This window comes from Xiphophorus maculatus, chromosome 11 (assembly GCF_002775205.1).
Source record: "Xiphophorus maculatus strain JP 163 A chromosome 11, X_maculatus-5.0-male, whole genome shotgun sequence".
Lineage (NCBI taxonomy): Eukaryota > Metazoa > Chordata > Actinopteri > Cyprinodontiformes > Poeciliidae > Xiphophorus > Xiphophorus maculatus.
The window spans coordinates 18706560-18718509 of NC_036453.1; the positions used below are offsets into that span (position 1 = coordinate 18706560).

The following is an 11950-nucleotide window of genomic DNA, read 5'->3' on the forward strand; positions in this document are numbered from 1 at the left end:
TCTCTGGTTGACTGTGGTGCGTCGCGGCAGCAGCAGTGGTAGCTGGGCCCTCCCTCTGTCTCTGCAGATAAGTATTCGCAGCCTGCTATCCCAGGCATGGATGTCGGTTGCAGCGAGACATGGCAGTGCGACATTATACTCTCGACATTAATCTCTCCACGCCGGGTAAGATGCTTGGGAAAAGTCTCCAGAAGTTGCGTGTTTATTCAGCTTACGGCCCCTGCACCCAGGCTGCATGTTAGCTAGCCGGCTGAGCAGCTAATATTGACTTGCTATTTTGTAATTGCCCTTCAAAACTGCAGGTTGGGAGTGATTTACACGGAATTTAGCTCGAGCATGTTCGGTAAATTTAGGTTTGAAGGTTAAAGTTATTGTGGACAAACATTTTTACGTTTATATGCGGCTGCCTGTTATGCACTTGAATGTTATGGGGGATTTTCCTCGCAAATTTCCGAGGCACTGGTCAGCGGCTCGATGCTCGTCTTGCTAACAATGTGAATAAAGCATGTTCAATTCTGCGCTGTCGCAGAGGAAGTAGTCCCTCTTCCGCTGTTTTTGTAGTTTTGCTTGTGAAGGCTGAACTGACCCCAAACCTCGCTGTTTAAAAAAAACATTTACAGGTACCAGCATCACAACAATTGACTATATTAAAAAGTAAAAATAATAACCTGCCATTGTGCTATTATTGATGGACAATTTTAAATTAAAGGTATTAGAAATATTTTCCCCCAGATTTTTTAAATAATATATTTATTACTAAAGTACATTTAGGAGACCCTTTTATATAATTTTTGATAAAAACTACGCATGGTATTTTATAGATGAAATACAAATTATGTACAATTATTCTTAACTTAAAGTGACATTAGCCATACGGCTGGCTTTAATAAGCCCGGCAACTGAAAAAACATGTACCATGAGATAATTATTTTATAAGTCAGTTAGTTATAAAATAAGGACGGCATAAATTTAAATTTAAAAAAAAATCTTTTGTAACTGTTTACCTGTAATTTAAAAGTCTATCTATCTATGACAAAAAGGGTATTCAATTATTACCGATTCAGATGTGACTTTATTAATGTGCCAGACTGCTATAATTTTTCCATTGTTTTCCATCTTTCTGTCTCTGTCTATCTCAAGTCGACTCAACCTCTGTAGTGCCTGGTCTGCTGTCCATATTTCATGAGCAGGAGCTGTCAGAGACTATCCATGACACAAATGGGCATGGATATCTGGCTACATTTGTTGGCAAGAATGGGCGGTAAGCAAAGCAAGAAAGCAACTGTATATGACACTGATGCTGAGGTATCCAGAGCAGAGGTCGCGCTGGACTTTTTTGTTCTCTGTCATCTTGACCGACAGTATTAACAAAAATCAGTCGTGTTCTATTTTTACCCATTAAATTATAGTCATATTAACATAGGCTATACTTAGCCGCATTTTTATGCAGTTTAGTTAATATTCACCTAGTTTAACCGAAACCAGATCCCATCACACATAAAGCAGATAAATGCATCTAACTTTTTTGTCTGCAGTGACAAAAATCACTGTGGCCCCAATAAATAATAATAAATTAAATTAAAGACTCCGCTTTAATTACCAACCCTTCACTGTCCTGAACGCACAGCGTCACAAATTTCCTCCTGGTCCGCATCTGCAGAGAAATCTGCGCTAGTTCATCAGTCAGTTAGATCTGCCTGATCCATTGAACTCTGCAATTTTTTACCCTGTGCGCGGTCCGGACGTGCGCTTTTACGAGGATTTTTTTTTTTTTTTTGCGTGGTTTTGCTTCTCCGAAACGGACAAATGTTACGTTTGTCACGCTTGTCCTGAGCGCCGCTCTCCTTCTGGGTGCAGGAGGGTAATGTGAACAAAAAAAGGCTCCGTTTGTTAAAACCGCAGGATGAGTTAAGTTTAATTCTTCGCAGCGGCGGAGCCCGCATTGGTTGTGCAGCCGCAGTGCACTGCGCATGTTGCGGTCTAAATAACTTCTGCACCATTATTTATTTCCTCAAGATAAACTGCCGGCTCCTCTGTTTAGACTATAGATAGATTAACACAATGTCGCATTCTGAACTAGAATTAAAGGCGCCATTTCTACCAAAGGTTTGGAATGCGCTTCCTAACCAGACGCTCCAAAGCATCCGGTCCATAACTCTTCAACAGGCCGTCAGCTCCCGGTCAGAAAGATACATTTAATTCAGTATCCATGAGGAGACGATATTCAAGGTTTTTTTTATTGATTGATTTTAGTTGCTTCTGCGATGAACTCTTTGCGTAAAGTCTATAAGGTCTGTGCATGTGCACCAGTCAAGGGTGTTAATTATAACCTGTCAAAATGACCGACGGGCTCCAAATTTTCCCGTCTTCTAAAAAAAAAAAAAATAACAGTCAAATACGAAAAATATTCGGTCAATGTGACCTCTGTTCCAGAGCTTATTTTCTTTTCTAATCCGTCAAATTTTAAACCAAGAACAAGTTGGCAGCAATTTATTTTAACATCTGCATTACACAGTTTAATTAGGTCAGTAAGTCTAGTGAAGGTGAATTAAGTTTTATTCCTCATAATTTTCAACATGCTATTCTTTGGTGCCATCTGGTGACCAAAAGTAAGAAGTCTTGCTTGGATATGCAACTTACTGTGCTGATTTATTATGACTGCCTGAGATATTGAGTCATTGTGTTGCTTTGAATATCCATTTTTTAAGATTAAAAAAAATACTATTATTGTTAAATAATATCGATAAATGAGCTTACCAATGATGTGCAGTAATTGGCTGTGTTTGACAGTTGCTTCTGTCTCAGCTCAGCACTTTTTTAGTTACTTCATAACAAATAAGTGCTCTTAATAAATCTTGCAATAAAAATTGTTTAACTCCTTCTTAAAGTGGTTCTGACTTGGCTCTGTGGAAAGCTTTGTGGAAATTTAAACTGATTCTTTCTCAGAACCAACATCAGCCCAGGTTAAATGCTCAATCTGTTTTTGTTACTGGGTTTTTGACCAACGTTTGAATCAGAATTGAAAAGTACCATTTAAAGTATTCTTTGTGAATGAAATCCTTTACTCTGAACAGGATTTAGTGATGTTTGAGTCCTCCTCTTTTAGAGGGTATGCTCAGAAATTGAAAGGTAAACTGAGAGGATTCTTGGTTTTACATTTACTTTAAATATTTTCTTAAATAAACTGATTGCATTAGTGGCAAGCAAGGTTAGTCCAGTGTGAATGTTTGAATTTAAACCTTCAGGCTACTGTTCCCTGAATTGGAAGTAAAAATTGTTGTCTTTGTTGGAATAGAAGTGGGGTTAGACGTAGTTTTATGTTATGGGTGGAGTATCATCTCAACAATGAAAGGTTTTATAACTTTGCATTATTAAATCTTGTTTACCAGGCTCGTTGTTCTGCGTGTGCACTCCCATGGGTTGGTCACCATCGATCTGCAGTGTCATGAAGATGACAACATTGCACAGCTAGACAATGTAAGTGATCAAAAGCAAAACAAAAAACGTGGCGTTTCCAATATTAAATTACTGTACTTCAAGCTTGTCATGGCGTACAGTTTAAAAAGCAAGACTTGATGTGAACAACAGCTGTGCACAGACTTTCTTTTTTCATTTCCTCCACAGCTTTTAAATGCACTGGAAAAGAAGTTAAAAGTTCTGTTAAATGGAAATATTACAAGGATTAAAAGGTAAGGGTCCTGGTTCTCATGATGTGTCTCCATTTTGGATGTTTGAAGACTTTATTTCATCAAGGATCTGTCCTGCAGTAACTTATTATTTTCATTTTCCCTCCAGGCTTCCAGTCTTGGTACGAGGAGCAAAAGTTGACCGATACTGGCCCACAGCTGATGGCAGACTGGTGGAGTATGACATTGATGAAGTGGTTTATGAAGAAGATTCTGCATACCAAAACATAAAGATATTGCACTCAAGGCAGTATGGAAATATCCTAGTCCTTGATGGAGATGTCAGTAAGTATTTATATAATAAACTAGTACACACAAGAAAGCTCATTTAGACATCTGATTACTTTTTAAAAAATGTTAACAGAAGGCAACAAAGGGGACAAATGGACACTTTATGTTATATTTCTGTTCATTAATAAAAGTATTTTTCATTGTGGACAAATGTGCCTATTATTGGTAACTTCAGCTTCACTGAGGATAGCTTTGCACAAAACTGCATCTTATTTGTTAATAATTGTACGTAACTGATGTGTAAATGTTATGTTGTCATTGCAGACCTGGCAGAAAGTGATTTGGCGTACACACAAGCCATCACAGGTAATGGAAGAGAGAATTATGCAGGGAAGGAGGTGCTGATATTAGGAGGAGGTGATGGAGGCATCCTCGCCGAACTGGTCAAACAAAAGCCAAAGATGGTCACCATGGTGGAGATATCCTTCTGAGATTGTATTCTGTTTTTTCTGACTTTAACACCCAAAATGAAAGTAAGTTGACATCTTAACATGGAAATATCGCAAGGATTAATATTCTTTTGTGTTTTGTATGGTTTTTAAGGTTGATTTCTACTGTACAGCGCTTTGTGATTTTATGTCTGTGAAAAGCGCTTTATAAATAAACTTTACTTACTTACTTACTTACTTAACCTGACTCCTCCTTGACGAGGCATGCACATTGACCAGAAGGTGATCGATGGATGCAAGATGTACATGAGGAGGACTTGTGGGAATACCCTGGACAAGCTGAGGGGCGATTGTTACCAAGTGAGTGCTGGGAAAATAATGATCTATTGGGGAAAATTCATTGCCATCTCACAACTGTGATGCAAAATAGAGTTTGGTACAAGTAATGTTTTTATTATTTGCTTTTTTAGTTTAAATATTCTATTTAGCATTGTTTAATAACTAGGGTGTAACTAACTTTGAATAGAATTTTTTTTAACAATAATGTATTTATTGCTGTTTGTATTAAGCCAGATGATTGTGCATTACCTGGTTTATATATGCCGAAGATGCTTTCAATGTTAAATGTTGATTTTTATGTGTACGCATGTTGTTGCGTTTAAAAACAGGAAATGCTGACCGAGGTGCTTTACAGTAAAAGTTTTCTGAATGTTAAATACCTAAAAGTAAATGTCAAAGATTTGACTGTCATCAACATGTGTTGTGAATTGCAGATTCTGATTGAAGACTGTGTCCCCTTGCTGAAGAAGTATGTCCAGGAAGGAAGAACATTTGATTATGTAATTAATGACCTCACTGCAATCCCAATATCTACTTCACCAGAAGAAGGTTCCTGTATATCCATTAATCCATTGTACAAGCTGTGGCAACATATGCATAATATAAAGAAGTCGTGTTTAGTCTTTTCTCTGAAACTGTGTGCTCTTTGCAGACTCTATGTGGGAATTTCTACGTCTCATCTTAGATCTGTCAGTGCGCGTCCTGCACCCCAAGGGGAAATACTTCACACAGGTCAGTTGGGTTTTTTGCAGTATCTGCAGAGTTTAGAGTGAAGCTGCCAATGAAGCAGTTAAGCTTATCAAAGAGTCTGAAAGCTTTGTCAAAAGATAATGTGCTACCTTAAGAGAAACTGGCAAATTTGCTCCAAATTACAAAATGTATGTCTAAAGACTTTTCTGTTTGTTATGATTATAACAATTGGAAAACAAGTGATATTATGTTCCATAATACACAGTAAACATGTTTGACAAAAACCAACCAGCCAACTTTCAAGCATAATGGTGAAGGTGTGATGATTCAGGGTTGTTTAAAATCATATGAACAACACAATGCAATCCAAACAGAGCCTTCAGACCTTAACCCAAAATGATAATTTGTTCCAATGTATGTTGACCTCATGCTGGGGTTTTTTCCAAAGCATAGTCAGGCAATTTTACAAATGAAGTATAACTTCAAAGAGTAATACTTTAAAGTAGGGATGCACTGATATAAAGTTTTACTGATCACAACCTTTTTGACAGCTTGAAAAAGACCACACACAATTCGCCACTGTTTCTCCTCTTCAGTTAAACTCCCACAATCCTCCTCTTTATCACCAATACTGTCACATGACGAAACAAATAACATAACCAAACTCCTGCATTCAAATGGCAACAAGATGGAAATAAATATCGGTTGCTAATATCGGCCCAGTTTTATTTATCGGGTCGATACTGATAAATTGAAAAATGAGTAATATATCAGCTGATACCGATGGAGATAGAATGCAGTAAACTTTTTTTTTATACGTGCATCGTAACTTTTTTTTCTCTTCCATTTTTACTCCATCAGGGTAACAGCGTGAATCTGAAAGAGGCGCTGAGTCTATATGAAGAACAGCTGGGAAGGCTCTCATGTCCTGTAGATTTCCGAAAAGAGGTGGTGTGCGTACCCTCCTACCTGGAGCAGTATCCTTTATTTTTACCCCCCCCAACCATGGGTTTAAATGATGACATGCAGATCAACATGTCATAAAAACACTTAATATTGAAAAGACTCTTTTTGTTGGCAGCCCTTAATCATCCTTTCAGATGGGTTTTCTACACTGCATGGAAGAAGTGAAGACTTCCAGTTTTCTCTAAGATTCCAAGCAGCTGGAATGTGAACGTTTGAATTCCCTTCTGCTTTTCACTTAGGCTTGAATGTGTGGTCAGACTGAACATGACATGAACACGGAAGGCTTGGAAAATGTTTATTAAATAGTTACTGACGTGTTCGTAAGGTTTGTTACACCAACCATTAACATAGATCGATCTTAAAAGTATCTGTTAATAACTGCCAACGTGCTGAGAGACTACTTCTCAGGTGACGAGTTGTGATTACATCCAACTTTCAGGCTCTTCTTGGATATAAACAGGTTTACTATTAAGGTTTATGAAGCTGATTTACCGAATGAGAACATCATTGCTGTGTATGTTTATTTTCTTGAGTTAATACAGTGAGTTTCGTCAGAGTCTGAAGGAATTGGGCTGCTTGGGGTTGAGACCTCATCTTAATGCTCTGTTCTTAAGCTTGATCATCCCGGTGAAGTAAAACTTGGAGGGAATAGGCAGACCTCAGTGTATCCATTGCGAAACCAGCAAACTTCTGTTTTGTGATGGTGAAACACTCCACCCTATTTTAAGCCGGTTAATGTGAAAGGGAACATGCAAAGGTTGCGGTAAATTCAGTCTGATCTTATTTGAAGGTGCACATGAATAATATTTTTTATCAATGCCATCGAATCCTTCTCTTGCTCCTTAGGTTTTGATTGTTTTATCACTGTTTGCTGCAACTATTTTTGTGTTATTAGATTTGACCCTGACTTGCATGTCTTCTGAAGAAACTTTTACAATTTATAAACACTGATCTGGTACACTGACAATGTGGCAACTTTGCCCACCATATGCGTGTACTCTTATTTTAAACCTTGAGTTGTGAGCCTGATGTAAGTTGTTTTTAAGTTTGTTTTTTTTCTCCTTTTGTTTCTGCCACTGAAATACGATGCATCTCTTTCAGTGTTATATCCAGGCAGTGTGGTTCATCCCCAGTGAATGCTAAGTGTTGTAGTCCAGGTGTGTTTAAAAGGGAAATTATTCCTCCTCATTGTTGCCATCGTTGTGCTTGTGCTGGTTTTTTATGTTCTGTTTTTAGCATCTTTGATTTCTCCTGATAAGTATATTGGGTGCATGCTGAGGACTGTGAATGTAGCTTACATATATATACAGTACACAGCACATTAGATGGACCCTCTGGGACATTTATTTATTCATTACAAACTCACCAAATGCTGTTCTGAAACTGTTTGACCATCTACAATTAAAGAGTTTTGGGGGAAATAGTTTCTGTTTTTTTTCCTTAAGTTTCATATTTATAGCAAAAAATATCAAATGTTTGGAGCTGTCGAGTAAATATGTTGCAACACACATTGCATTGTAACTGGATGCCTCACTGCTTACACTTATGTGAAGAAATGCTGAAATAAACATAAAAAATGGATATAATAAGCCTCTTAACAAAGCCAAGTCGTTCTGTCCTGGCTGCAGCTTTTTTGCAGACAGGAACTTCACAATGCTATCCTGCTTCGCTTAGCTTCTGTTGTGCTTCCGTTTTCTTCTGATATTTTCAGTGAAATTGTAAGATGCACAGAGAAATCGTTTGGTGTGTTTGCGGTTGTTAAGGTTAGCCTGAAGACGGCACCGCGCTCCAGATGTTTCTGGCACACAAAATGTCTGAAGCATAGTGCGGTTTCTCAGCAGACAGACTTAAGTTCGATCCAACAAAACTTAAACTTGTCTGAAACATTAAACTTTATAGACAATTCTAGGATTTACTATGTTTTTCTATTATTTTGTTAACAAGTGGGTAAAGGGAGATTTGAGTGATTTATCCACCATTTTTCAGTGTTTGTGATTTCACCAGCAGCAGTATAGAAAGCTTGTGAAGTCAGTTGACCAACATGACTCAGATTGACCTGTCTTTTTGTCAGTTGTCTTTTTTTTTGGCAAATATTTAACTTCGGTCATTCATATTTCAGCTGTTTATTAATATGACAGAACTTTTTGGATATATGTGTGGGATTTTAAAATTTGCTGTTATCGGATTATCTAAACTAAAGAGGTCTCTCAACCCACTCAGTGTCGGTTCTTAGATTTGAAAAGGGAAATCCATAAATCATAAGTATGGCAAAGAAATGTAGTCTATGTACTGTTATATGAACTTTAATTTGCTGTTTGAAAGCAACAGCTGTAAAGTGCGTACGATCATTAAATCTAAGATACACATTCAAATGTTATGTTAAATGTTAAATAAATAGGTTTGTATATTAAATAAAGATTATGTAAAAATAAGCACAACAATAGCTTTAGAGTTATAAAAAATTTCAACTTTAGACTTAAAATTTCTTAGAAATCAGTCAACTAATACATGTGACGGAGATGAACAATACATAAATATTTTCTGGTAAATTACATTATATACAGGCAGTTAACAGGCTGCTCTAAGTAGGTCAGGACCCCCGTCGACTCCGGAGCTGGCTGTTGATCTCGTTGAAAACCACATCTGTCCTCGGTTCTTCGTCAGCTGTAATTATTCTGTCTTCAAGTGGATTTCCTGCAATGTACCACAACATTATTTCTAATATGTTGGTAAATAAATAATAATTATTAAACCTATCCACAATTATTGACAACTATGGTAAAGATAGACAGAAGGCAATACTTCATCTCTTATCCAGCAACTTATTTCTTCAAAGTTGAAGTACAAGCAGAATCCTATTCATGCATATTCAACATGTAAGGATCATGTTGAAATCACTTTGCTGCCACTTGAAGCTTGGAGCTACGATTAAATTAAGCCTATTTTTTACTAGTATGCATACTGTACTGGACCCACTGGGCATGTCTGGTACCTTTCTCCAGAGGTCATTAGGTGAAACAAAGACATGCTCAGGGACTATCCATAGGACAATGTTTCAAAAACAATAACAAAATTGTTGCCAATAGCATTGATAAACTTGATTATATGTGCAATTTGAGATGTTTCCTGACAGAATGACCTCAGATTAGTAGTTATTTAATTCTGTGTGAGATTATTCAGCAATAATATTTGTTTTCAGGTATTTTACACATCCTTAGAAGGGATGCCAATGCATGTGGTGTGTTGGGTCAGTCAAAACTTATTACGGAAGGCATAACATTGTTAAAGTAGAAATTCTTTCTTACCAATGCCGTTCATCTGGCCTGATGGCGTACTGGGCAGAAAAGTAGATCTAGATGGCCGACTGCTTTGTGAGGATGTAAAGGAGGTCAGTGGAGACTTCTTTGTGGTTTTCTGTGTTGTAGTGCGACTCCACTCTAAAAGAATTAGGGAAAAAAAAGAAAATGCCATATACAAGAAAATAAAAAAAAAAGGTTTTATTTTTTTATCTTTAAAAAAATGCATTGAAAACTACGTAGCTTGTGAGTCTTGGATACAGGTGCACATTTTCATCTAGACTCACCTGAGTTTTCTGGGAGTCTCATGTTGCCGCAGCATAGGTAGGTCCTCCACTGCCTTCTGACGGTTTCTTTCACCGCACAGTGGAACACAAATATGAAGAATCCTAGAAACAAAATGTAAGAAAAATCTTTGGGGATCAGCAAAGTTTAACTTTCTCTTTAGGATACAGGAAAGATGTAGGGTTCAACAACTCACCTTGCAGAGAATTAAAGATGGCAAAGAGGTACATAAATGCCAGATTAACAGGACCCCACGCAAAAAAGGCAAATCCCCATGTGAGACCTAGGAGGAGGGTGATCCCGATCATGCTGCGTGCGTCCTGCGCCGCGCTGCGGTGCTTGTTGTTATGAGGATTCTGTTTTTTTATCCGGTGCAACTGGACTAAGACCACAACAAACATGATCATGTTGAAGATAAAAATCACACCGAAATAGGCCACGACTGCCACATAGAAGGCGATGTCGTTTCTTATCCAGCAGCTGCAAGACAACAAGGAGGAAGAGTGAATAAGCTATTTGTTATTATTGATTTCATATGTAAGTTTAATCAGGGATAAAAAGGGTTTAAACCTTAATATATTAGAGAAGTATTGCAAAGAGGACAGGACACAATTCTTCCTTAATGTAGCTTTGGGCCTTATTTGTGTATCATCAACTGAGATTTAAAATCTGATGATGATAATGTAATTTTGGACTCCTGAGATTAAATTTGACTAATTTTAAAACTTGTTAAAGACCAGAAAATTTCTTTTCATTATGCCCTGACCCATAAAAGCTAAACTTGAAAACGGCATGCTTTATTTTCCAGTGATTGTAGTTGTGAGTAAACCCACTTTCAGCTTACTGAACTTACAAGTCATCACTCGTGCCATCTGAAAACTTTCCATAGGACATGAGGCCGTAGTTGTTTTTGTCAATCGCGATCACAATGATGACCACTATCATTGGGACTCCCCAGCCCACCAGCGAGAACTTCAGCATGTAGTGGGATATGTTGTCATTGAAGACTTTCACAAGTGCGTAGTACATGTGGACGCCCTCGAGCCCCATCCAGGTGAAGGAAACCAGTAGGAAGTAGTGAAGGAACCAGGCCGTGGAAATGCAGAGGCCCACGGCTGTGGGATAAAGCGCCAGCCAGGCGTCCACCAGGAACACCAGGTTGAGCAGCAGAAGAGCCAGGCAAAGCTGGATCAGAATTTTGGATGGGATGTCTTTACGCAGCTTTCTGTTGGGGTGAAATGATTTAGACATCAATCACTGACACATCAGTTAAAAGTTGTTTTACATGCTAAAATTCGTTCACCTTTCCACATTTTCTTCAAATCCAACCACTGTCAACAGTGAAATATACTGAGATTGGACATAAAACTACTATTGGATTTGCTCTCACAAATAAAAATCTGAAAACTTATGCATTGGCATTTAGCGTCTTTCAACCCTAAACTAAGAACCCTGTGACATACATTTACAAGCCCTTGTAGTGGGTTAAACGAAGAAAACAATGTATCAACTCACCCAAATGCCAAGTAAGTGAGGAGAGTTACGGACAGGAAGATGGCAGAAAGTCCACAACCTATATATGTGATGAAGGTGAGGATGGTGGCCTGAACACGACTGGTAACAGTCTCTCTGGAGATGTCCTTAAAGTAAAAGAAATCAAATCGAAGACATTAGAATGACATTCATGTCTGCTATTGTCATTAGACACACAGAGGTGTGAAATCTGCAACAGGTAATTGTGCTTACCAGTAAAATAGCAAAGCTGGTTAAATGGTTGCAGCCACAAACTGTCTCATTGTCGTTGGTTTCTTTGACAAAGCAGCCATCTGAGTTCCAGCCACCTAAACCTTCTGCAGGAACCACAACAGTTTCAAAAATGCAGCCTGATCTCAGTTTTTAAGCGTGTGTGTTTATATTTTTTTAACTTACTGTTAAATGTAAAGTCCCAGAAAACACACACTGCCACAAAATTAGCCTGAAGTTTGGAAAAAGAAGCAAGGTTTCAGTT

At 37.9% G+C, this 11950-nt stretch overlaps 2 protein-coding genes across 3 annotated transcripts in view; one reads left to right on the forward strand and one right to left on the reverse strand.

Moving 5' to 3' along the window:
• On the forward strand, positions 1-7782 carry sms (spermine synthase). Its single transcript, XM_005805837.3, has 11 exons — positions 1-165; positions 1141-1261; positions 3390-3477; positions 3625-3689; positions 3796-3971; positions 4242-4396; positions 4637-4726; positions 5140-5254; positions 5358-5437; positions 6257-6372; positions 6496-7782. The coding sequence occupies exons 1-11, from the start codon at positions 120-122 to the stop codon at positions 6524-6526; spliced, it is 1083 nt and encodes a 360-aa protein (XP_005805894.1). The 5' UTR covers positions 1-119; the 3' UTR covers positions 6527-7782.
• Positions 7396-11950, reverse strand: part of LOC102219327 (mucin-3A-like) — a 20784-nt gene continuing 16229 nt past the window's right edge. For both annotated transcript variants that reach the window (XM_023342354.1, XM_023342353.1), the window contains exons 25-32: positions 11872-11917; positions 11689-11792; positions 11458-11582; positions 10796-11167; positions 10139-10422; positions 9945-10046; positions 9667-9798; positions 7396-9055 (exon numbers count right to left, since the gene is read on the reverse strand). In XM_023342354.1, the coding sequence (XP_023198122.1) occupies positions 8952-9055; positions 9667-9798; positions 9945-10046; positions 10139-10422; positions 10796-11167; positions 11458-11582; positions 11689-11792; positions 11872-11917 (1269 nt within the window). In that variant the 3' untranslated portion in view covers positions 7396-8951. The remainder of the gene's footprint in view (positions 9056-9666; positions 9799-9944; positions 10047-10138; positions 10423-10795; positions 11168-11457; positions 11583-11688; positions 11793-11871; positions 11918-11950) is intronic.

Bases quoted from the DNA above. Each gene is read 5' to 3' on its own strand.
- sms (XM_005805837.3), top strand. From the start codon at position 120: ATGGCAGTGCGACATTATACTCTCGACATTAATCTCTCCACGCCGG. The intron at 3,690-3,795 runs GTAAGGGTCCTG...TTTTCCCTCCAG, and splicing joins AATATTACAAGGATTAAAAG to GCTTCCAGTCTTGGTACGAG. The intron at 3,972-4,241 runs GTAAGTATTTAT...TTGTCATTGCAG, and splicing joins AGTCCTTGATGGAGATGTCA to ACCTGGCAGAAAGTGATTTG.